The following is a 22,025-nucleotide window of genomic DNA, read 5'->3' on the forward strand; positions in this document are numbered from 1 at the left end:
TTGATCTGTTCCTCAAAATCTGCAGATTTTAAGTTATCAAAGCCCGTATAGGAGGATGTACTTATAAGTTTTTCAGAAGAAAAAGATTTGATGATATGCTATATTACAGACTATTGGATCAATAACAGTAGATTCTTTAATTTACTTCATTTATTGTAAATTATACATTCTTCTACAGTAGAGGTAGCAGCAGCTACAAAGAGTGGTTACTCTCCCTCTAGATTGGAGCCGAGGCCAGACTGCGACAAGATATCACCAGACCCCCAGGGCGTAATCACCTTATGTAAATATCCGAACTTATTTTTCGCAAGAGAGCAATAAGCTAAAGACTAGAGCCTCTTCTTCTCTATAGCAAAAGAGTGATGCACATTGCCTTGTATTTACAGCAGGTGAAGCTTGGAATGTTGGGTGGTGTCTAAGACTTAAGGACAAGGATGTTGTCCCTCATCATTAATCTATACCTATGGTTGAAATGGAAGTGCTGCAAATGCTTAAGTATATTTTACACAAACTATCGTCACATCTGGAGAAGATTGTTCACTGTGACAGCAACAGAGTTTGTTCTCTGCAGGTCCTGCAAGAAAATGAAACGCAACAGGTTCAAGTATCAAGTCGCGTGAATCTTATTAGTACTGAAATATTCACTTAAAGGACCAGTTTAGTGCAAACATGAGAACCAAGTACCGGACAATGGGTTCAAGCAAATTGACCACATAAATAAAGTGATAAAATTCGGTTTCAGCCTTTCAGGTATGAGAATCTTTCCTTCCATTCAATGCAGAAGACAATATAAAATGACCCACCAACTCAGCCAAATATGCACTTCCCGTCAAAGCTATACATATCCAATATGCAGTTAAAACTTACCTGGAAAATAATTTCATCGGGCATGTGTGGCATGACTTCCCTCACTGTCTCAGCCATAGCTAGTATATTTGCCAAGCTTTCATTTGTCGTGCTTGATACAGTTCTTAGATGCAGACCACCTGTCCTTCCACCAGTACCAGGAGGTACGGTTGTAGAAGAAGTGGATGGTTGTGAAGGGTTCATAGGCCATAGACTCCAAGCAGCATCATCAAGTGCAGTTTGAGCATAGCTTTCGCCAACAGATGCAAGATGCCTCATCATCATCTGAACCCGCCCTAGTCCAACTGACCTGGAAGCGGTAGAGGGACCAGCCACATCAGAACCCTGACCTGACCATGTCTGCAGCCAGTTTGGATCCAATCCTAAATTCCTATTTTGTGAAAGAAAAGGGTGAGAACTTGTATAATCCAGTTTGAAATGGAACTCTTTAAAAACAAATTCAAGGAATATGCACACATAGTGGTCGTCATAACTCACAAACCAAATATTGTTGGCGATCCAAAATAATTTTAAATAAGGTTTAATTTAAGGCAATGCAAATTTAGTATAACAGCACCAAGATCAAGGGAGCCACAGGAAACGAATCATTAAGTTCTAAACAAATTGTTACTTTGGTGTTGTTGATAAGAAAAGCAAGAATGAAGAATGAACTGAACCTCGTAGTATCATTTTCGACAGTATTTGGCATCTGGGTAGGAAATAATCCAGTGGCTAGTGCATGTACGGGATTGTTTTGTCTTTCAAGCTGACGGGCTAACTGTTCATCGCTTGAGACTTCCTCTGTGCGAGGGTTCACCTCACTTTCAGTTCGACCAACAAAAAGAGGCTTACGACATGTAGGACAAGAATAAACCTCATTTAGACCTTGATCCAACCTGCCAGCATCAAAACATCTTTAGGATCACTAGTTTCAGTCATAAAGACATGAGGCTGTCGGTATTATTTAGCTAAGCGCACCAGGATCGCAGGCATCCAAGATGGAAAAGGTGGTTGCAGTGTAGCCTTTTGGCCTTAGCCATAGGTTCCTGCCATTCATAATGTATTTTAAGAGTTTGAGATAGAAAAATTATATGAAAATGACTCTATAGCAGATGCATACCCGACATATGGCACATTCATCATCATATGCCCTTAACTCTTCAGAAGTTGCATCAGGGAGGGCTGCATGGAGAGCACCCAGAGCTATTCTTAGTTTAATGTATCCTTTTATTCGTTTCAAAATTGCACTTAACAATGCCTGCCAAACCAAACAGAAAACCAGGTAAATAATTCAACAATTGAATGCTGTGACTAGTATCAGCTGTCAAGTAACTGGGAGAGCGACACTGTTTTAAAGAAAGCCAATTAAATATAACATACACGTATGTTGAGAAACAAAACTGCGTCCACCAGATGAAAGGCAATGCCATGCAGCCACCAAATGTGCAAATAATGACCTAGTGCCATTACCAAAGTAGCCATGTCCAGGAAGAAACCAAGGTTACGGTTGAGGAGGCCCTTCCATTCCAACAGTGAGCCTATCCAAAGATAAGAGTTTACCTTGAGATGTGGAGTTCTAGTAGACCAAAAATGTCCACAGGAATGCATTCCCGGGCTCTAATAGAAAAACATAAGTATAACACCAGAAAAGGAACAACCTGCTGTCATGGAATCGAGAAACTTAGATCTTTGGCAGTCGGAGTTCTTGACTGCTAAGTGGTTAATCCACATATCTAGGAGCTGAAACCCATGAATTAAAAGCGCCTGCGAAAAATTCCGATCAACTCTATAGTTTGTTGACCATGGCTAATAAGAAAGAAAACAAGTTGGACTAAGATAACAACTAATATCAATTAAGTACCTGCAAGGTCTCAAAAGCTATACTGCATGGCTCAAAAAGTAACAGCAGATACACGGAGGAACCAATTGTATTGTATGTCATAAGGGAAAGTTTTATCCTGCAAGATTGGAGGAGAAAAGTAATTCTTTTACTCAACATATCACCCAGACATGATTGAAACAGGTTACAAAAACAGAAAACATTATCAAACGAGATCCTAACTGGACTGGAGTCCACAAAACATAAAGAACTCAGACACAATATCTTCCTCGCTCTATGGCATCCACATTTTCACTCAGAAGAAGTTTTTGCTTTACTTTCGCCTTGAAGCAGAGGTCATGCATACATGAATTTCAGGATATCATCTCTCACGCTATAGCATAAACATAAAGCAAGCTATGCACTCTCTCTATGTTGTTAAAGAACTTTATAAAATTGTTCTTGAGGGAATAAGGTAAATCTAGAGAAAATTCTACTCTGATCCTCTAACATAACAAGGAGTGTTTATGAAGAAAATCAAGATGTATATAGGATCAAGATCAACTTCCAGGAGCACCAATTTTCACTAGAAATTAAGAGCAGTAAGAGCGTCAGCCATGTAGGTTAATTCTTTGTACCTCCTTGATAATACACACATTACCTAAGTTTTGTTTAAGAAGTACATATAGAGTCCAGAGAGAACCTTGAGTGGAAACAAACTTCTATAGTTTAAGGCCCCATAAACCTATAGAGACTGCAGCAATTAAATATTTGACAGTATACCACAAGGTTTAGGAAATACCACAACATATCAACAGAGAGGACCACGAACAGCACTGAGTACACACGAAAGTATGTCCAAGGTGTAGAAGAAGGAGATGCATTCAATCGTTCAAGCCGGTCTCTAGCCAAAGCTTGAAACATCTACATGACATTCCAAGATACACATTAGGGTGTCTAGAAAAGATAATTTAAAATTTGGTTTCTCGTAAATCAAGAACGCCCAGTGTTGCATACCTTTAAAGTACATAGAACAGTCAACCAAACTGTCCACAGTACACCCTGAAATATTGTCGGGGGAATCACCAGTGGTAGAAACGTACCCTAAGGAGAGGAGGATTAAAAGGGAGAATAAACTATTAACACCGACAATACATACAAATATCTGCAAATAACTCAAATGAAGGAAATAATACACAAAGATGCAAAGTGCAAGAGGAAATGAAGGGATAATGTGGGAGAATCATCTGTCTAAGTAAAGACCTCTCTCGAGCCTCAAAAACTAGTTTCTTTTCTATTCAATTCCTCTGCCATTATATATTTTAACTGTTTCCCGACTGCAGTTACGATATTAAGTAATGAAAACTACCAAGAATATCTCATAAAAAACAACGACTGTAGGCTATTGTATGTCACAGTCTAGTTTAACTCAAAAAACAGCTACCTTGTAAATGATATAATTGGCAAGTCGCTCCACCAACTTTTTAGTTTCAACGTCATATAAATCTCCAAAAAATAGAGTCTGCAGAAGATGTTTAAAAGACATTAGAAGTACAGAAAATGGTCAGAAGATATTTCCAGAAACATCTTAAACAACCAGTATACTATGGTAACAAACAGTACGAAGTTCTTGAGTTTTCTTTTATGCAAGACATTAAACTAGCCGGAAATGCAATTCTGCTTCTTATGCACATCACTTTACTCGAGGTAAAAACTAATAATTATGGTTTGGATAGTAACCAAAATAAGAACTGTAAATGAAGAGAAAGTACCAGAAGTAAAATGTTACACTTTTAAGTCTTACCTTGAGAGAAAGTAGCAGAAGAATATACACATTGAGCACAAAATTTGCGAGCAGGGCAATAGTGAAATAAGAGCCAAGAAGCAGGTCAAGGGCATGCTCGGAGTCTCCTAAAGAGATGTTGTTGGCTATGAGCCCATCTGATCTAAGTCTATCGAGAGACAACTCTGTCCAGACTTGAAGGCCGACAAAGCTCAAAGCTGTAGATGCTACCGAGACCGGCAAGTACCTTATCCCCATTAGGAACTATAATAACAGCCTTCCCACTTAAACTTAATCCCCTGAATCTCATTTAGTCATATAAGCATTAATGCCATCTGCAGCAACATAATCTCTCATCATCAGTAGTAAGACTTGGAAGAGACAAAACAACCACAAAGCAGAGTGATCACACGGAAGATTTCATGTAAAAAAAAGATACGATTTTTACAGGGAAATTAGACCAATTTGCAATCAGAAAACAAGAAAAAGAGAAGATTTTTCGCAGAATCGACAGAGAATTGAGCTCCAGAGAAGCAAACAACAACAACAACAACAACAACAAAAAGGATTCTTTTTTAGATTGGATTTGTACAATTGACCGGGGAAAAACTAAAAGATATGATCCCAGAGATGTCACAGGTTTGAAACCATTACATATAAATATCCAAAATTGAAGAAAGGGAGCTGGTATGGAAGATTCAACAACGAATAAAAATGCAGATAGCAGCAGCAAAACAAGAAAAGAGAGAGAGAGAGAGAGAGAGAGAGAGAGAGAGAGAGATCAGAGTTGTACAAATCGATCGAAATCACAAAAGAAAGAAGAAAAGAAAAAACCTGAAACACACGAAGCTGTCGGTTGGAAGATTATCTTAAAAAGCACCTGTGTTACCGTGCCTCCCTGTCTCTCTCTCTCGATCGAGAGAATCGAAAAGTAAAAAGAAGGAGCAACAAAATTCTATATCTTCTTCTTCTTCTTCTTCTTCCAAAGAATGTATTTTTATTTACAAACTTTTTATTATAAAATTAAAACTGATACGGTCAACACATGTTTCTTTTTTCCTGAGTTTATTTTTCAAAGTAAAGCAAATAGTTATATTAATATCAATCATCTTATAATATGGTTTTGGGTGAAACCAAATGCTCCACTTCTATGGTTTTTGTGAACATTAATGATGGTTAATGCATCTAAAAGTAAAAGATAATTTGATAGTATTAGCAGATATCGACACGCCGACAGATTTGAATATGACCCAATCAAGCAAAAACACCTTTTGTCATTTAGAGCTTTCTTCCGAACTGTATATAGTTTTCGGTGCACAATTTTCCCAATAACAACAAAAATTAGATTTCATATGGATCAAAGCGAGCCCATGTAAAATTTTTTAACTATAATTGGGCCTTATAAGCCCATTACTGGATCTTCCATTTTGGAGAACTCTCAAGATCTTCTTCTTCGCTTTTTCATGTCCGATACAAATAAATCACTCCAATTCATAAAACCCTAAAATAAAATAAAAATTCCGATCTACGTTCGCACCGGAGTTTGAGAAGAAGAAGAAGAAGAAGATGGGAATAATAAGAAGCAGCTTCTCTTTCCTCTCAGGAACAGTGTGCGGGATCTACATCGCTCAGAACTACAACGTTCCTAACATCAAGACGCTTGGACACTGCGCCGTTTCAATGGCCAAACAACTTGAAGAAAAATATCGCAAGCCCAAAAACAGAGACGACGTTTGATCTTCTCCGGTGAATTCACCGTTCTTTTGTTACTTTTTTTTTATTTTGTTTCTGCTTTATACTTTTTGATTGGTGAGGGTTGTGTGTGTGGGATTGTATATTCATACAAGTTTAACAATCAAAGGAAGATTCTTTTTACTCAGATTCATGTTTTTATCGCTTTCTACAATCAAAATTAGGTCAATTTTATTATCATTCAAACTTTAGAAATTAAGAAGACATGATCATGTTAACAGAACAGAGCTGGGAAAGTAAAAAAAAAAAGGAACGAACTTTAAAAGATAAAAAAAAAGTCTCTCTCTTGTGAAATTGTTAGGAAAACTTAAAGGAGGACATCAATGGGAGCTCTGGTTGCTGGTGATGATGATGAAGCTACTTCATCTTCTGATCCAAACAATATAGCTTTGACTTCTGCTATGATTAGTTTAGTGAGAAGCAATCCAGAGATGAAAGCTGCAGTCATCAACATGTAAAACACTGCGTCCCAGCTAATAGCAGAGATGTAGCCAGTGAGTACCGGTCCAATCGCAGCACCTACGGATCCTGTGCCGTCTATAATAGCTGTGACTGTAGCCAAAGCTCTTGCATTGCCTTTGAGAGATTTGTGTGTTCCGAGATCAGCTGAGACAGCTGTTGTGATGAGAGCGAATGGTCCATTGACGAAGACTCCTGATGTGAACATGAGGATGACATTGATGGTCATTGAGATGTGTCCAAAGACTCTGTAGAGGAACAGAGCTGGGATTGCCAAGTAGATGGATCCTGCTGCTGTGATGGCTCTTCCGTCCAGTTGATCAGAGATGTATCCGGCTAAGACTCCTCCAACAACACCTCCAACATCGAAGAGTGTCGACAAGTTTCCAGATGTCTCCTCAGACAGGTACTCTCCTCCGATCACTGCATTACATAATTCAGTCAATACCTATATCAAAGGCTACAACTTTAGAGGTTGAAAGAATGAGAGATGATGAGAAAACATACTGTTGTGGCTGACATAGAAAGGAAGCCAGTAGAGGAAAGTGTATGAGACCAACTTAGTGAAGAAGAGGCAGAAGGCGAAAGGAGCAACACCGGGGATTCTCCAAGCGGCCATGAACCCGATTGCTTTTCTATCGAATCCAGTACTCATTCTAGATTCCAAGAAGCTCTCTGTAATGGTGTCACCGAGCCTCATGGTGGAGTCAATCTCAGTTCCATCTCTCTCAGCCTCAACGGTTGGAGGGTTCACAGGCAAGAAAAGGTAAACAACGATTCCAAGAAAAGTCATGAGCAAAGATGGGCCAAGAAATGACCAACCCCAACCATATCTAAGCAGACCGGATGCGATCAGAGACCCTGTGATGTTACCAAGAGAAGTGTGAGCACTCCAAACACCCATAATCATTCCTCTTCTTTTCTTGTCGAACCAGTTTCCAAGCACGGCCACAACACAAGGCCAGCCTATCGACTGAAACCATCCTGCCATAACCTGAATCGCCAAGAAATAGTAGAAGCTGTGGAAATCAGCCCAAAACGCAACCCCAAAGAGAGCTGTGAATAGGCCAGTCCCTATCATACCGATAGTCAGAAACGTCCTGAGATCCAAACGATCTCCCAAGTGACCTGCCACAAACATCCCAACCGCATAGATAGAGAGGAAAGCCAAGTCAATCTGACCAAGCAAGGCTGTTCCATCAGGTCCATCAAAGGGTGCCCAACCGCCTTTGATTGTTGATGCGGAAAGTGTTCCTTTGACAATGCTATTAGGCTTTCGGGCAGCATGGAAGGCGATATAGGCGACAAAGGTCAAGATAAAGACTAGGGCTTGGTATTGCTTGAAGGAGAGTCTTCCTGACCGCTTAAACCTTTCCAAGAACTGAATACCCCATGGCTTGGTTTCTTCATACAGGAACTGGGATGAAGTCCATGACGCCATCTCTTTAACAACTCTTCACAACGCCAAAACCTGAAATCAGATAAAGATGGTGAGGTCACTGTCTCTTCATCTGTTATTACTTGTAAAACAAGAATTCTTAACATCTTGTAAAACAAGCAGAACAAAATTATACAGAAAATTAAAGAGAATGTAGAATGAACCTGGAGTTTTGGATCACCTTTTGGAGTTTGAAGAGAGGAGAAAATTATCTCTCTCTCGCTCTTGGTCTGCAACTCGAATGTGTGAGAAGCTGGGAGGGAAAAAAACTCACTACTTAAAGAAAGTGAAACTGGCTCATTTTGAATAACTTATTTTGCCCCTTTGCTGTATTTTATATTGACCAAGCCCTTTGCTTCACTGGCCTCCAAATTTCTAGATTAAATTTTATCATATGTGTTTTATAATCAAACTACGCAAACTTGAAACAAACCAAACTAAAGAAGACGATGTCATATGAATCGAATCCTTCAACACAGATGATGAACTATTTAATAATAGTTTATGTGAAGTAGCAAGTCGGTGTCCGATCTATTCGTTTGTGCCCGCACGTAAGCCCCCTAAGATTCAACTCGTTAATTGTTTAGTTTATCTACACAACTATTGAGTAACATTCTTCTTTGGAATGGTACTTCATTTTGGTGTCCAAATTCATTTTTTTCTTAGTTCATTGGAAGATGTCAACAAATATATAAATATAGAAGCATAAGAAAATGTTTTTTTTTTGTTTAGAAAACAGTAATTATACAAAATGACTACAATTTTAGAGATATTTGCCAAAATAAACCCATAACAACAAACGTTTGTCGAAAACAACATCTAGAGAATGTTACTCTTGTGATAGAGCAAGGTTATAGAAAACTGACTTGGTTCTATCCCTCTTAATCAAGAGTACAATATGCGTGACAATGCTACATCGTAGATGGTACAGATGTTAAACAGTTAAATTTATATTGTCAAACTTGTGTGGTTCTCTTAATGTTATTCTCCTTGTCCCACATAGTGTGGAATCGGTAAGATCAGAAGGCTTTTTGAAGTTTTCTTGTGAAAATAATTGGGAAACCTTAATGACTTAGAGACCTCTTCTCTGCTTGTTTGAGAGATGCTCAAGGGATATCATGTTTCGTGATAGCTAACCTTATTGTTTTAATCTTTGATTGAGACATCTCTCTGCTCTTTTTGTAGCATATACTCTAGATAAGGAGAAGTATTGTACTATTCAGTATGTTGTTTTTCCATGTGGAATAGGTTGGAAAAGAAGGCGACAAAAACGCTGTCATCTATCAGAGACAGTGAGAGAGATAGAAACTCGATAAATTTGATAAAAGCCTATGATTCTTAGTGATGCACGACGATGTCAAAGATAGGATGATAGTATTTTCATTGAAGTCAGATCGACATGAATCTGCAGGAACATTATCTCGGTGCAGGTATCTTTCTAGTCTCTTATCGATATGCAAACTGCAAGACCATGTGAAGTAGAGTTTGCTTAACTGTGCAGTCCTCGGGAGGCACCAGCTGAACTTCACAAGGGATGCATATGATACGCATTGACAATTCGTTTCACAGCTCGTAACATAAATGTCATAAAAGAACTAATAAGGCTAATCCATTTTCTGGCTGAGTTCATAGAAACCGAACAAGAGGTATTAATAAAGAAAGGGGTCTTATACCCAAACCAAGCATTCAACATAGGGGGCAAAAAGAAAAAAATACGAGAACGAGTTACATAGGATTAGTTCCACAAGCTAAAATGCACAATAGGAAAAAGACTCAAAAGATGCATACTAAAGAGAGTAAAAAAAAAAAAAAAAGACAAACCGATCAGGATTCGTAGGCTTTGAATATCATCTTTGCAGTTTCGTTAACAAGCTCAGTTCTCTGCAAACAAAGCTCCACCTGCTTAGCCTTGAGCTTCTTCCATTTCTCCTCCACTTGTGTCTTCTTCGCTCCATCAGCAACCTTTTTCCAAACCGCAGTGATTGTAGACTCATCCAAACAACAAGAACCCGAATTCTCAGCATTGAAGAACAATGCAATCTCTCTACCAATAGAGAGACCACCCTTCCCCTCTGTTTTCTCCGGTCTGTTCCCTTCTTGTGGCTTCTTAGGAGTAGAGTGAGCTACCAACTTCATATCTTTAGTAGCAGCAACAGGGGTTGTTCCACCAATCTTCTTCCTTGATTTAGAAGTCATAACACCATTGCTTCCCCAAATCTTTCTAGCCAAATCAAAAGCTTTTCTCTCAATATCCTTAACAAACTTNTTCACTCTTTCCCTTTTTAGCAGCATTCTTCACAGTATTACCAAACTTCTTCTTCAACCTCTGGAGTTTAGTCACAATCTGACTTTTGGTAGCATCAAAATCAATTAACTTCTTCACATAACTACAAAAAGCATCACTGTCTTCATAAGGATCACCTTTGGTAGAAGTGAAATCAAGAACACCTTGAAGCAAAGCAACCTCATCAGTCTCACTGAACAACCTCTGAAACATCTTCTTTGCATCTTCTTTAGAAATCTTCTTACTAGATTCATTATCATTTGATTTCACCGTCTTCACCACATGATGCTCTGTCTCTGATATCTTCAGCTTCTTGTTAGCTTCAGGCTCAGCTTCTTTCAAAGGACGCTTGGATTTTGAACTTTCCGGTAAAGCCGCAGCGGATCCAGAAGCATCTGACTTAGCTTTGGCGGCTACAACAGGAGGCTTCTTAGCAGGCTCTGGTTCGGAATCGGACTCGGACTCAGATTCACCTTCGGAATCAGATTCAGGCTTCTTAGAGGAGGACACGTCTTTCCTCGAAACTTCAGCAGAGGAATCAGATTCATCTCCAGATGAACCAGATTCTTCCTCTTCACTCGAAGAGACCACAGGAAGGTTGTCGATGAGTTCCGCTTTCTTCGGTGCCATGGAGATCTGAGAGCGGCGACGAAGTCTTTTTTTTTTTTTTTTTTTTTTTTTTGACTTTTCATGATACACTACCATAGAACTTAGATTCAACAGACATGAATGATCTTCACAGTTTGATGATATGAACAATCTTCTGTTGAATCTCCTGATTTTTATCAGCGATATCACTTGACTTCTCAACCGCAGATATTTGTGCATTCCCTTGTTATTATTGTTCAGGGCTCTTTTGCAGACGTACCAGCCACATTACTCTGTTTTTTTTAATTACAGACAACTGGTACTTCTTTTAGAATGGAATGCATAATAATGCCACTCCTCAGCTCTTTGACCTTCTCCTTCACGAAAACGTTTTACGAGATCCCCAATATGAATTGGCATGACAGGCAGCTGTTTTCCNTTTTTTTTTTTTTTTTTTTTTGTTTCTCGTCGCCGTCGATTAGCTTTTGCTTTGCTCTTAGGTTTTGCGATTTTAGGTTAACTTTGTCGGGTTTTGTAATTTTTTTGCCCTACTTTTTTTTTGTCGATCGGTTCATACGAAGTTGGGCTTCCCAACACGCGCTATTCCCACTCCATTTTACTCTAACGGGCTTGAGGCTTCGGTACTTTGCGAGTTTTTAATTGACCCGTCCGTCGAATACCCTCGACCTCAGAACTCGTCTTCGGGTCTTATTGAAAAGTCGAATATACTAATGATCTCTATATTAATCAACCATAGGTCCATAAAGGTACCTAGCACGATATACTTGATTTGGAAACTTATTAATTTGTGTTTAAGCAGCAAATATTGACAAAAAAACAAGAGTTTCAAAGAGGAATCCTTCAGTCAAGTCTTCAACATCGACCGTTTACACACACACACACTTTATTCAAAGAAAGGCATATCAACAAAACAAAACAAAACAACACTAAACAAAACGACGACGTTTTTCTAGTTAATCTCGATCTGACGGACATCGTTACGCTCTGCTTCTTTCATCTTCGGAACCACAACTTTCAAAACTCCGTTCTTCATCTCCGCCTTGATCTCATCGATCTTGTAAATCTTCTCCGGCAATCCAATCCTGCTCGTGAACTTCCGGCTCCCGCTCTCTCCTTCACCGTCACCACCATCTTCTTCGTACTTCCCTTCTCCGCGAATCACCAGAGTGTCCTGCTCCAGAGCTAGCTTCACATCCTCTCTGCTCAGTCCAGGCATGTCGATCCTTAGGTACAGAGCATCATCTTTTTCTTTTATATCCCAACCACGACGAGCTCCTGAAGCTCCCATGCCTCGTGTTGCTGATAACAGAGGATTCTCCATAAACTGGTCCATCAGATTCAGCACCTGGCTAACGCTTCTCGTCGGCGAAAACGGATCAAACACATCTACACAAAAAAAATCAAAGATCAACCATGTCAATAGCGCTATACAACATTACCTAACCCCTAATTACGTCACTACTTGCTTGGCACATACTCAAAATCACAATCTACTATAAAAAGTCATGTTCATCAAATTTGCAGCTAAAATATCTGATTTCGTTACATTGTTAGCACCGTGAACAGAGAGGCACAGATCTGGATGAAAATTGAAACGATTGAGCTGTGGAGAGGACTACCTGAGAAGAAATCGCCACGGCGGCGAGAAACAGAGCGATCAGAGCGCCGGTCTAGACCATCGCCGTCTTCGTCGTAGCTTCTTACGGCGTTGGTGTTGAAGAGGCGAGAGGAAACAGCTGGACGAAGAACGCTACGGGAACGCGGAACGATGGAGAAAGATAGAAGTCTCTTAAGAGCGAGAGAAGACGCCATGTCTGTTGTAGAAATAGGAAAAGCTTTTTTGAGAAAGTTTAACTGAAGAGTGTTGTGTTTATCTGAGTACTGTGTGCGGCGAAAATGGAGACAGGGGAGGTTTATATATATGGGTACACGAGTAAAGAGTAGAAGGGTGGGATATTATCAGGTGAGTGAATGTTCTGGAGAGATGGATATTTCTCCGGATGGTTCTAGAGGTCCTTGGCTCCCAAGCTAAGTGAACATAAATTTTGAAGTATGTTGTCCACTTAACGGCCCATCAAATTTGGCCCATGTTATTACCTGGTCAGATAACCATGCATATGAGAGAATAGTACATCTTGCTTTGTGTCAGCCAAAGCTTATCAGTTGTGTTTATATGTTTCGGTAACCAAGACAATAACATAAATATGGATTATATAGTTTGAGATGGTGCTAAGTGAGATTGGAAGCTGGATTCGACAGACTTTATATATAAACCATAAAACCAAAAAAAAAAAAAAAAAATGTTACAATTATTATCATTGGTGATTTCATCAATAACAACGAGAGTTAGTACGAGGACGATCAGCAAGCGGCCACCAACCACCGAACGTGGGAAGATACGGTTCAGACTAACATTCTTAAATAAAAACAAACAAATTAATTGGATATTGGAGAATGCAAATTAACATATATTGGTACTGAGAGGTTAAAGAATTTGACATTTTTTTTTTCTGGTTCAAGATTAAAGATTTGACGCTATCTTAAGGTTTTATATATTCAACGTAGACTAGATACATGAGGCCGTTTTGAATTGGAACCTTTTTAAAGTTTATAAATCGTCATGTTGTTTAATTTGGAAGATAAACAAAAGACGTGTCAATAGCTAAAGCTTGACCTTCGTATGCTTTTGACCTTACATATATTATACTCCCGGCCTTTCGTAAATACACTCGAATTTATTATAGTTATTTAACAATGTAGACACACACTAATACATGCAGAAGTGTTCTTACCTGCCTCTACGTGCTGTCAACTCCTACAAGTCCCCAAGCGTTATCAAACAGATAATGAGCCCTAACTAATTTATATATCATGCATAATTATACAAAAAAAAAAAACCAGAGCGTGATAAAGTTAACTATCAAATGTCAAATACGAAAATGTCAACCACCACCACTAGTCGCAGAATCCGGCCTCCGTCGCCAAATATTGATCGGAGCCGGAGTATATCCTCCTCGATCTCCCTCCCAGTGTCTTTAAACGCCTCATTCTCCTCTTCTACGTCCTCCTCTTCTTCCTCTTCGCCTTCCAATACAAGTAAACGAGTGATGATAAGCAGATCACACTCCACAACAAGATCCTCCAGACCCACCGGATCATCCAACTCCAAACCCGGTGAGAATAATATAACCCCCGCGAGAAACAGCGCGTCAAGATCTCAAGAGATGAACAGCGGTAGAAGCAGAGAGGCTTTTGCTCGGTACTTGGAGCAACGTGAGCGTGGCAGTCCTCGTAATAGCAACGCTTCTTCGAGAGGTGTAAAACCAGGATCAGCGAGCATAGCTTCGGCGTGGGCGTTGTCCCCTGGGAGAGTTTCGACTCTGAAGACGCCTCTGTCCAGCTCAGCTCCGGCGGCTCCAAAGTGCATGACTCCTCCTGAGTCACCGGTAAGCAAGGCCAAGATTAGAAGCGGTGGCGGTGGTGCGGTGGCCGGAGTTTTGAAGTACTTCATGGCGCAGAAAAAAGTATCTCCGGTTCAAGAGGAGGAGTTTCACCGGTTTAGGGTTTTCCAAAACAGATTACTCCAATGGAGGTTTGTTAACGCAAGAACCGAAGCCACTATGGCTAACCTTAAGATCAACGTTGAGGTACAAAACTATATGTATAAATTTATATCTTGTGAATGCATGTAACTAATAACAATATTCATATTTGTTTTTATGAATGGTTTCAGGATCAGTTGTTTTGGGTTTGGCTAAGGATATACAAAATGAGGAACTACGTAGTGGAAAATTTGATTGAAGTTCAAAGGCTCCGTCAAGAAATCAAATTACGTGAAGTGCTTAGCCTCCAAATGCCTTTACTTAATGAGTGGTCAAAATTAGACGCAAAAAACTCGGAAGCGTTGAGCAAGCTAACTCGAAAACTCCATGCTTTGTCTGTCCGTTTACCCCTCGTACATGGTGCCACGGTTAGATAATATTCTTTCTTTTGGAAAACAAATTTGTTTATAATGTTTTTGCTAATGAAAAAGATTAATCATGTGGAGGTTATAGATAGATGTGGTGTCCATACATGAAGAAATGGTCATAGCTATAGAAGTCATGGACGAGATCGAAGACGTCATCATCAAGTTTCTCCCACGAGTAAGTCCACTTTATTTATGTTATTGACCTTTTTTCATAAAATAAAAAATTCTTATATACATGATAATAGGAAACTTGTCTTGGTGATTAAATATCAGCAGGTTGAAATAATCCTATTTGAGCTGACAGAATTGATTGGCATGTTCAATCAAGAATTGTTATATTTTGAAGAAATAGAGAAGACCCTTTTCTCCATTCCTATCTTTGCGGTAAATCAATATCTCTAATACTCCTCTCATTATATATATTTGACCGGTCTGGTTTAATCTATAACTTTGAATGGTTTGATTCTTTGTTTGGAATTAAGCTTTAAAGGCTAAAGTGGTGAAATGTTTGTTTTAATTAACAGGCCAAGGAAACCAGCTTGAAGGTCCATTTTCTCCAGAAGAATGAAGAACAGAGGAAATCTTTGCAAAGTTCATAATTTTTTTTTCTCTAATAACTCAAGAGTTGAGATATGTAACGCAATATTAATTATATAATACATACTAGTGATGTTTAATGTCATAGATTCACATCTTAAGCTGTTGTTTTAATTGGACGTAATGTAGTAGGAATTTAAACTAAAATGTTCATGGGAACATAAGTTATCTTTGTAGGTGGAAAGAGTTATGGTGGAAACACTGCATATCTCAATTTCTTGGTTTCATTGGATTGTTATTTATCTCATCTCGTATGTGAATATTAAACATCTCATTCATTGGTTTGTTATATATATATATTTTATTAATAAAGTAATTATCTTCAAATTGTGAGTTTGCTTCCGAGGTTCTTTCTCTTTAGTGGTCTTAGGGACTCGGTCAAATTGACCCAGCAGGGTTGTTCCAGGGTTCATGGTTTTGACATTTTATAGCTACTATAGGTGTTAAGCTGATAGAGGGGGAAAGGGTTTAATATATTCTTTTATCTATCATTCTTTCACATCTCAATAATAGAACAAAATACAGAAGTGGATGGTAATTGGTATGAATATGATTAACTTTCGTATTTCAGTATCTTATATGGTCTCCTAATTCCCCTTGTTTCTACTTTCTTCTCCAATTAACGCTGTACAAATAAACCATTATTGGAATATGTTTTGGCTCTTAATTTTCCTAAGTGTTTATTATACTATTCTAAAAAAGTGCAGGACTGTATCAGATCCATACTAAATTACCTTTCACAATCGAGACATAGGTCTACATCAAAACCCCGTTCTTAAACCAACTTGGTCTAAATGAAACTCTTGTTTTTAAACTAATCGGTTTTCATCTCTCGTTTAATGTGTAAGTCTATGTCATGTCTCTTAAGGTTTAAAATTTTATATCATGTAGGACTAAACAAACGAAAAAACGAAAATAATATATTTTTATTCTTTAGCTTATAATTGTGAAATCTTGTTACAATAATATTCAAATATTATCCCTCCAATGATAACATTTTTCTCGACCTGTTAATCTACATGGACCATCATGTCTTATACTCCAAACACACGAATGACGTTTACATACATATTGATCTCTCTTAGTTACAAGAATATCAAACCATTTAGATTGACTTCCCCACTCAAAGTGACAAAAGAACAAAGTTGTTTCCCAAGCATTAATACCTTCTATAAATCCCCAGTGTTTACCAGGGGCTAATGATTGTGATCCGAGATCTTTGTGCTTTGATTTGCAGTGTAGTCCCAATTGAACATTTGGATCAATATTATTGATGATATCAACATTTACATGCACTCTCGCCTCACATAGACAACCAAAGAGAATAACCATGAATATGACACTAAACAGTATGTTAAATGTGTATGAGCCACACATTATGAATAATATAAATAACAATTGTGAATGTTTTACAAAAAAATGAACTTTAGGTTTTAGCATCCCATCTTTTTATATATACATCTCACGTATGAATGACAATGATTTTCAAAGATCTTATCTTATCCATTATCTAATATGATTATTTATATTTATATTCTTTTCTTCTAAATTATATGTTTTTTTCACAAATCTATGCAAAATTAATTGGATTGGTTTTAACTAATTATATTATGCAGGTTTTTATCTTACTGGTTGAATTGGTATATTAAATTATGTTTTTGTTTAAGAATAAACAAAAATTCAATGATTTTTTAATTAGTGTGCATTAGACCATCTCCAATGTATATCTCTATTTTTCCTTTAAAATAGAGTAACTCTATAATAGAGCAAGAGTTAGTGTAAAAAAATAGAGGTGAGAATAGAGTTGCTTTATATATAGAGCAATTTTAACTCTAAAATAGAGTGGGGTTGAAGATGTCCTTAGTCTAAAAGTCATCTAAAAAGGGAGGGAGTTTAATAAATTAAATAAGGTTCATCCATACTCACATGTGCCATTTGTTTTTGACTCTTTGTGACATGAGTCATTTAAAAAAAAAATTCTCAAATACATTGTTATCTATGTTTACTTAATTAAATAATATCATTATATATTAATTAACTCCTATTTTTCCTACATTTAAAAAAAAGAATTCACATAATGTTATTGTTAAAATCAGTTTTGACATGTGTCATTTTAAAAACTCAAATACATTATTATCTATCTCTTTCTTTATTAAATTTTATCATTATCTATTAAAATTCTTTCAAAGCTAAATAAACCATAACAATACCATTATGTGAGCTATTTATTTTAGAATGTACTCAAATACATTATTATCTATCTTCACTTTATTAAATTATATCATTACATATTAAAATTCTTTCAAAACTAAATAAACCATAACAATAACTTCATGTGAATTATTTATTTTAGAATGTAGAAAACATAGAAGATAAATTAAAAGCATAATTTGGAGGAACTTTATTTTATTATATATATATATATATGGTTATTTTTTGTTATGCAAAATATAATTTTTTTTTTTCAAATTGGATTTATTGGTCGCCGTACAAATATCTGAAATATTTGGGTCTCTGATTGTTTTTTCAAATAGTCATGTAATTGATATTTGATAGCAACTAAACGAATACTAAAGTATGAGAATGGTAAAGGAGAACTCAAAACTATAAAGTCTTGAGAGGAATGTGAAAAAATTAGTTCAAGTGAGATAATTAATCCGCATGGTACAATAGTTCATCGTTCATTCACATATTAAAATATACTTATACAAATTAAGATATGGAAATCGAAAAATATATAATCCAGCCACACACACACATGCTCAATGTTAGCGAGATCTTTGGAGATCTTTGGTTTGGATCGCATTGGAATATACTTGTGATCTGCACTTATCTTATAGTAGTTATATTATTGTAGATATGTGGTTATCTAGTTAGTAACAAGATCTTATGTGAATGTATATATATTGTAACTCCTCTTTACAATCAATAACACGAGATTCAGTAGTTTGAATCTAGCTTTACATGGTATCAAAGCCTGAAAAAAATAAGAAAATGTCTGAAAAGAGCGTTAAGACAGAATCGTCAAAGACGATGGCGGCTGCTTACCAACTGGCGGCGAACGAAAACCCTGGAGCCATCATCGCCCAGGTTCAGTTCAACGGTGACAACTTTGATGAGTGGGCTCAGGCGGTGAGAACAGCACTGCGAATCAAGAAAAAGTTTGGTTTTGTTGACGGAAGTGTGACAGAGCCAAACAAGGAGGAAGCAGAGTATGAAGATTGGGTCTCCGCAAAGTCGATGGTGTCTTTGTGGATCCTCAACATGGTGGATCCCAAAGTGCGGAAGACACTGGGAAACAAGGAAGATCCTGTGGAGTTGTGGAAGGAAATCAAGGATCGATTCTCTGAAGGGAATGGTCCTTGGATTCAGGAGATTAAGGCAGAGCTTGCCTTTTGTCGTCAAGAAAACATGACGGTGATCGATTACTACGGCAAGCTGCAAGTCTTGTGGGAAGACCTGAGTAATTATGAACCGACTTTGGCGTGCAAGTGTGGAAGATGCAGTTGCAATATCACCACGGAGATTGAGAAGAAGAAGGAGGATGACCAGATTCATCACTTCCTTCTTGGTCTGAACGACACGGTGTACGGAGGAGTTCGCACTTCAATAATAAGTACGGATCCCTTGCCTAACATGAATTAAGTCTACTCAAAGGTGAAGTCTGTGGAACGAATCAACACTGTCATGTGTGGGAGAGAACAACAAACGTCCCAGGTGGCCTTTGCTGCTCGGAGTGGAAACATAACAGCCGGACCTGAAGAAAAATCACGACTGTTTTGCACTGCGTGTAAGAAGACAGGACACATGGCAGAGACATGTTTCCAAGTCATTGGATATCCGCCTTGGTGGGGTGAACATTCTCGTCAAGGAGGACGTGGTAGCGGTCGAGGAGGAGCTGGATGGGGCGTGGAATGATACGCGCAAACGCTGCAGTTGTTCAAAGTGAAAGTGGCGTGAGTACCGAAGCTGGGAGAAACGGGTACACGGGGTTGAGCAACGAGCAGTGGGGAACCCTTATCAAACTTCTCAAGGAGAAACAGGTGGCAGAACCGCGTCTCACCGGTAAGTCGTTCTCTCATGACTGGGTCCTTGATACAGGAGCCTCGAATCATATGATGGGGTTTAGTGAAATGATTGTTGTTCAGAAGTATATGTTGCCTTGTTCAATCGGTTTGCCAAACGGTTGCCAAACTCTGTCCAAGGAAAAAGGCATTGTGGTTTTTGATGATGAGTTTGAGTTGAAGAATGTGTTGTTTGTACCTGACTTAAGATGCAATCTGATCTTAGTTTCTCAGCTTGTTGCGGATCTTGATAAAGTGATGAAAATTGCTTACAAAGGTTGTGTACTACAGGACCGTACAACAAGGAGGCTGATTGGAGCGGGAGAACTTAGAGACGGGTTGTACTTTTTTCGTCGCTTGCCAACCTTTAGTGCTTTTCATTTGAATAAGGATGGAGCTGATAATATGTGGCATTAGTGGCTGGGACATCCATCTAATGGTGTTTTAGATTTGGTTTCTGTTGGTTGTAGTTGAAGTTGGGATTTTTCAGTTTGTGAAATTTGTGTAAAAGCAAAACATAGCCGTGAGACTTTTCACTCAAGTAATAATACAAGCTATGAAGTTTTTGATATGATTCACTGCGACTTATGGGGACCATATCGTAGTCCCACTTTGTGTAATTCATTTTACTTCTTGACAATTGTTGATGACTTCTCAAGTGGAGTTTGGGTGTATTTACTTCGAGAGAAATCACAAGTGAAACAAACACTAAAGAACTTCTTGACTATGGTATCTAATCAATTCAACAAAAACATCAAGATAGTTAGAATTGACAACGGGACAGAATTCCCTTGTCTCACAAAAGAATTTTCAGAAAAAAGAATCATACACCAGACGTCTTGTGTTGGTACACCGCAGCAGAATGGAGGAGTGGAGTGAAAGCATCGACATATCCTTAACGTGGCGAGAGCACTCTTGTTTCAGTCCTCACTTCCGATCAAATTCTGGGGAGAAAGTATTCTCACGGCAGCTTACTTGATAAACAGAACACCGTCGCGAGTTTTAAAGGGGAAAACTCCTTACGAACTGATTTATGGGACTCCTCCACCATACAACAATTTGCGGGTCTTTGGTTGTCTTGCATTTGCTCACAAACAAAGGAGAGGAGGAGATAAGTTTGAAGAAAGAAGCAGGCGTTACTTGTTTGTTGGTTATCCGTTTGGGAAAAAGGGTTGGAACATGTATGATTTAGAAACCGACAAAGTCTTTGTATCACGAGATGTGGTTTTTGTTGAAAAGGCTTTTCCGATGAGTTCAGGTGAATTCAGAGGTGATCGAGAAGCATTGTTGAACAACACTGCTGATTTTGGTGAGTTAGTATATGTGGTTGAAGAAGAGATTGTAGTTGCTAACCTGGAAACAGAACAAGAGGCTAGTAATGAGACACTAGAGACGAGTACTGATACTACAGTAGATGAAGTACTTGCCGAGACTGACATTTTGTCTCGAGAAGCAGAGGAAGAGAATGATGCAGCAAATGACGTTGCAGAAGAGGGTGTTGCCGAAGCACCTCCGGTTGAACAACTCGGACGTGGCAAGCGTGAGAAAGCCATGCCAGCTAGACTGAAGGACTATGTGTTGCAGGTTGTGTGTGATTCAGACAAAACTGCAGACGAGTCAGTTGAAGGAATTGATTTCCCAATCTCAAAATACATCGTCTACAGCCAATTTTCTCCGAAGTATAGAGCATTTCTGGCATCAATTATTGCAAGCACAGAGCCTACTACCTTTTGTGATGCAGTGGCTTACAAAGAGTGGCGAGAGGCAATGCAGAAGGAAATTGATGCTCTCAAACATAATCAAACGTGGACAGTGACAACTCTTCTTCCAGGAAAAAAGGCGATTGGCTGTAAGTGGATTTATAAACTCAAGTATAGAGCTGATGGAATGTTGGAGAGACACAAAGCCCGTTTAGTAGTCTTGGGGAACAATCAAAAAGAAGGTGTGGATTATGATGAGAACTTTGGACCTGTTGTCAAGATGACGACGGTTCGGACGTTTCTTGGAGTTGCTGCAGCAAAACAGTGGGAGTTGCATCAGATGAATGTAAACAACGCTTTCTTACATGGGGATTTGGAGGAGGAAGTGTATATGCAACTTCCACCTGGTTTCCGTAACAATGAAGATAGAAACTCAGTGTGTTTACTGAAGAAGTCTCTCTATGGATTAAAGCAAGCTCCAAGATGTTGGTTTGCTAAGTTGAAGGGAGCACTTACGAAGTATGGCTTCAAGGAATCACACTCTGATTATTCAATATTTCACTTGCGATGTGGTACATCTGAAATCTACATCCTGGTGTACGTAGATGACATTATCATTGGCGGTAATGATACAGCAGGCATAGCACAGTTTAAGCAGTATCTCGGCGAGTGTTTTCATATCAAAGACCTGGGTTCGCTAAAAT

At 38.4% G+C, this 22,025-nt stretch overlaps 6 protein-coding genes and 1 pseudogene across 8 annotated transcripts; 2 read left to right on the plus strand and 5 right to left on the minus strand.

Moving 5' to 3' along the window:
* Positions 53-5,432, minus strand: LOC104730915 (E3 ubiquitin protein ligase RIN2-like). 2 transcript variants are annotated; one of them, XM_010450155.2, is made up of 13 exons: positions 5,283-5,432; positions 4,470-4,783; positions 4,110-4,187; positions 3,683-3,769; positions 3,468-3,589; positions 2,708-2,804; positions 2,505-2,610; positions 2,227-2,384; positions 1,967-2,104; positions 1,825-1,892; positions 1,524-1,742; positions 868-1,237; positions 53-574 (listed from the first exon to the last, which is right to left on the minus strand). In XM_010450155.2, the coding sequence occupies exons 2-13, from the start codon at positions 4,704-4,706 to the stop codon at positions 518-520; spliced, it is 1,737 nt and encodes a 578-aa protein (XP_010448457.1). In that variant the 5' UTR covers positions 4,707-4,783; positions 5,283-5,432; the 3' UTR covers positions 53-517. The 2 variants fall into 2 exon arrangements, with proteins under 2 accessions (XP_010448457.1, XP_010448458.1); XM_010450156.2 differs by lacking the exon at positions 5,283-5,432 and adding an exon at positions 5,103-5,262 and having other exon boundaries at positions 239-574.
* On the plus strand, positions 5,884-6,327 carry LOC109128071. The gene has a single exon (XM_019233795.1). It carries the CDS (start codon positions 6,015-6,017, stop codon positions 6,183-6,185), a length of 171 nt encoding a protein of 56 aa, XP_019089340.1. The 5' UTR covers positions 5,884-6,014; the 3' UTR covers positions 6,186-6,327.
* LOC104730916 (putative glycerol-3-phosphate transporter 2) lies at positions 6,383-8,513 on the minus strand. Its single transcript, XM_010450157.1, has 3 exons — positions 8,262-8,513; positions 7,167-8,130; positions 6,383-7,082 (listed from the first exon to the last, which is right to left on the minus strand). The coding sequence occupies exons 2-3, from the start codon at positions 8,098-8,100 to the stop codon at positions 6,508-6,510; spliced, it is 1,509 nt and encodes a 502-aa protein (XP_010448459.1). The 5' UTR covers positions 8,101-8,130; positions 8,262-8,513; the 3' UTR covers positions 6,383-6,507.
* LOC104730917 lies at positions 9,723-11,065 on the minus strand (annotated as a pseudogene).
* LOC104730918 (23.6 kDa heat shock protein, mitochondrial) lies at positions 11,794-12,928 on the minus strand. Its single transcript, XM_010450161.2, has 2 exons — positions 12,610-12,928; positions 11,794-12,376 (listed from the first exon to the last, which is right to left on the minus strand). The coding sequence occupies exons 1-2, from the start codon at positions 12,800-12,802 to the stop codon at positions 11,940-11,942; spliced, it is 630 nt and encodes a 209-aa protein (XP_010448463.1). The 5' UTR covers positions 12,803-12,928; the 3' UTR covers positions 11,794-11,939.
* On the plus strand, positions 13,888-15,777 carry LOC104730919 (QWRF motif-containing protein 7). 2 transcript variants are annotated; one of them, XM_010450162.2, is made up of 5 exons: positions 13,888-14,637; positions 14,724-14,960; positions 15,046-15,135; positions 15,234-15,344; positions 15,485-15,777. In XM_010450162.2, exons 1-5 carry the CDS (start codon positions 13,915-13,917, stop codon positions 15,557-15,559), a joined length of 1,236 nt encoding a protein of 411 aa, XP_010448464.1. In that variant the 5' UTR covers positions 13,888-13,914; the 3' UTR covers positions 15,560-15,777. The 2 variants fall into 2 exon arrangements, with proteins under 2 accessions (XP_010448464.1, XP_010448465.1); XM_010450163.2 differs by having other exon boundaries at positions 15,237-15,344.
* On the minus strand, positions 16,527-16,934 carry LOC104733314. The gene has a single exon (XM_010452898.1). The coding sequence runs from the start codon at positions 16,932-16,934 to the stop codon at positions 16,527-16,529; it is 408 nt and encodes a 135-aa protein (XP_010451200.1).

Source organism: Camelina sativa, chromosome 12 (assembly GCF_000633955.1).
Source record: "Camelina sativa cultivar DH55 chromosome 12, Cs, whole genome shotgun sequence".
Lineage (NCBI taxonomy): Eukaryota > Viridiplantae > Streptophyta > Magnoliopsida > Brassicales > Brassicaceae > Camelina > Camelina sativa.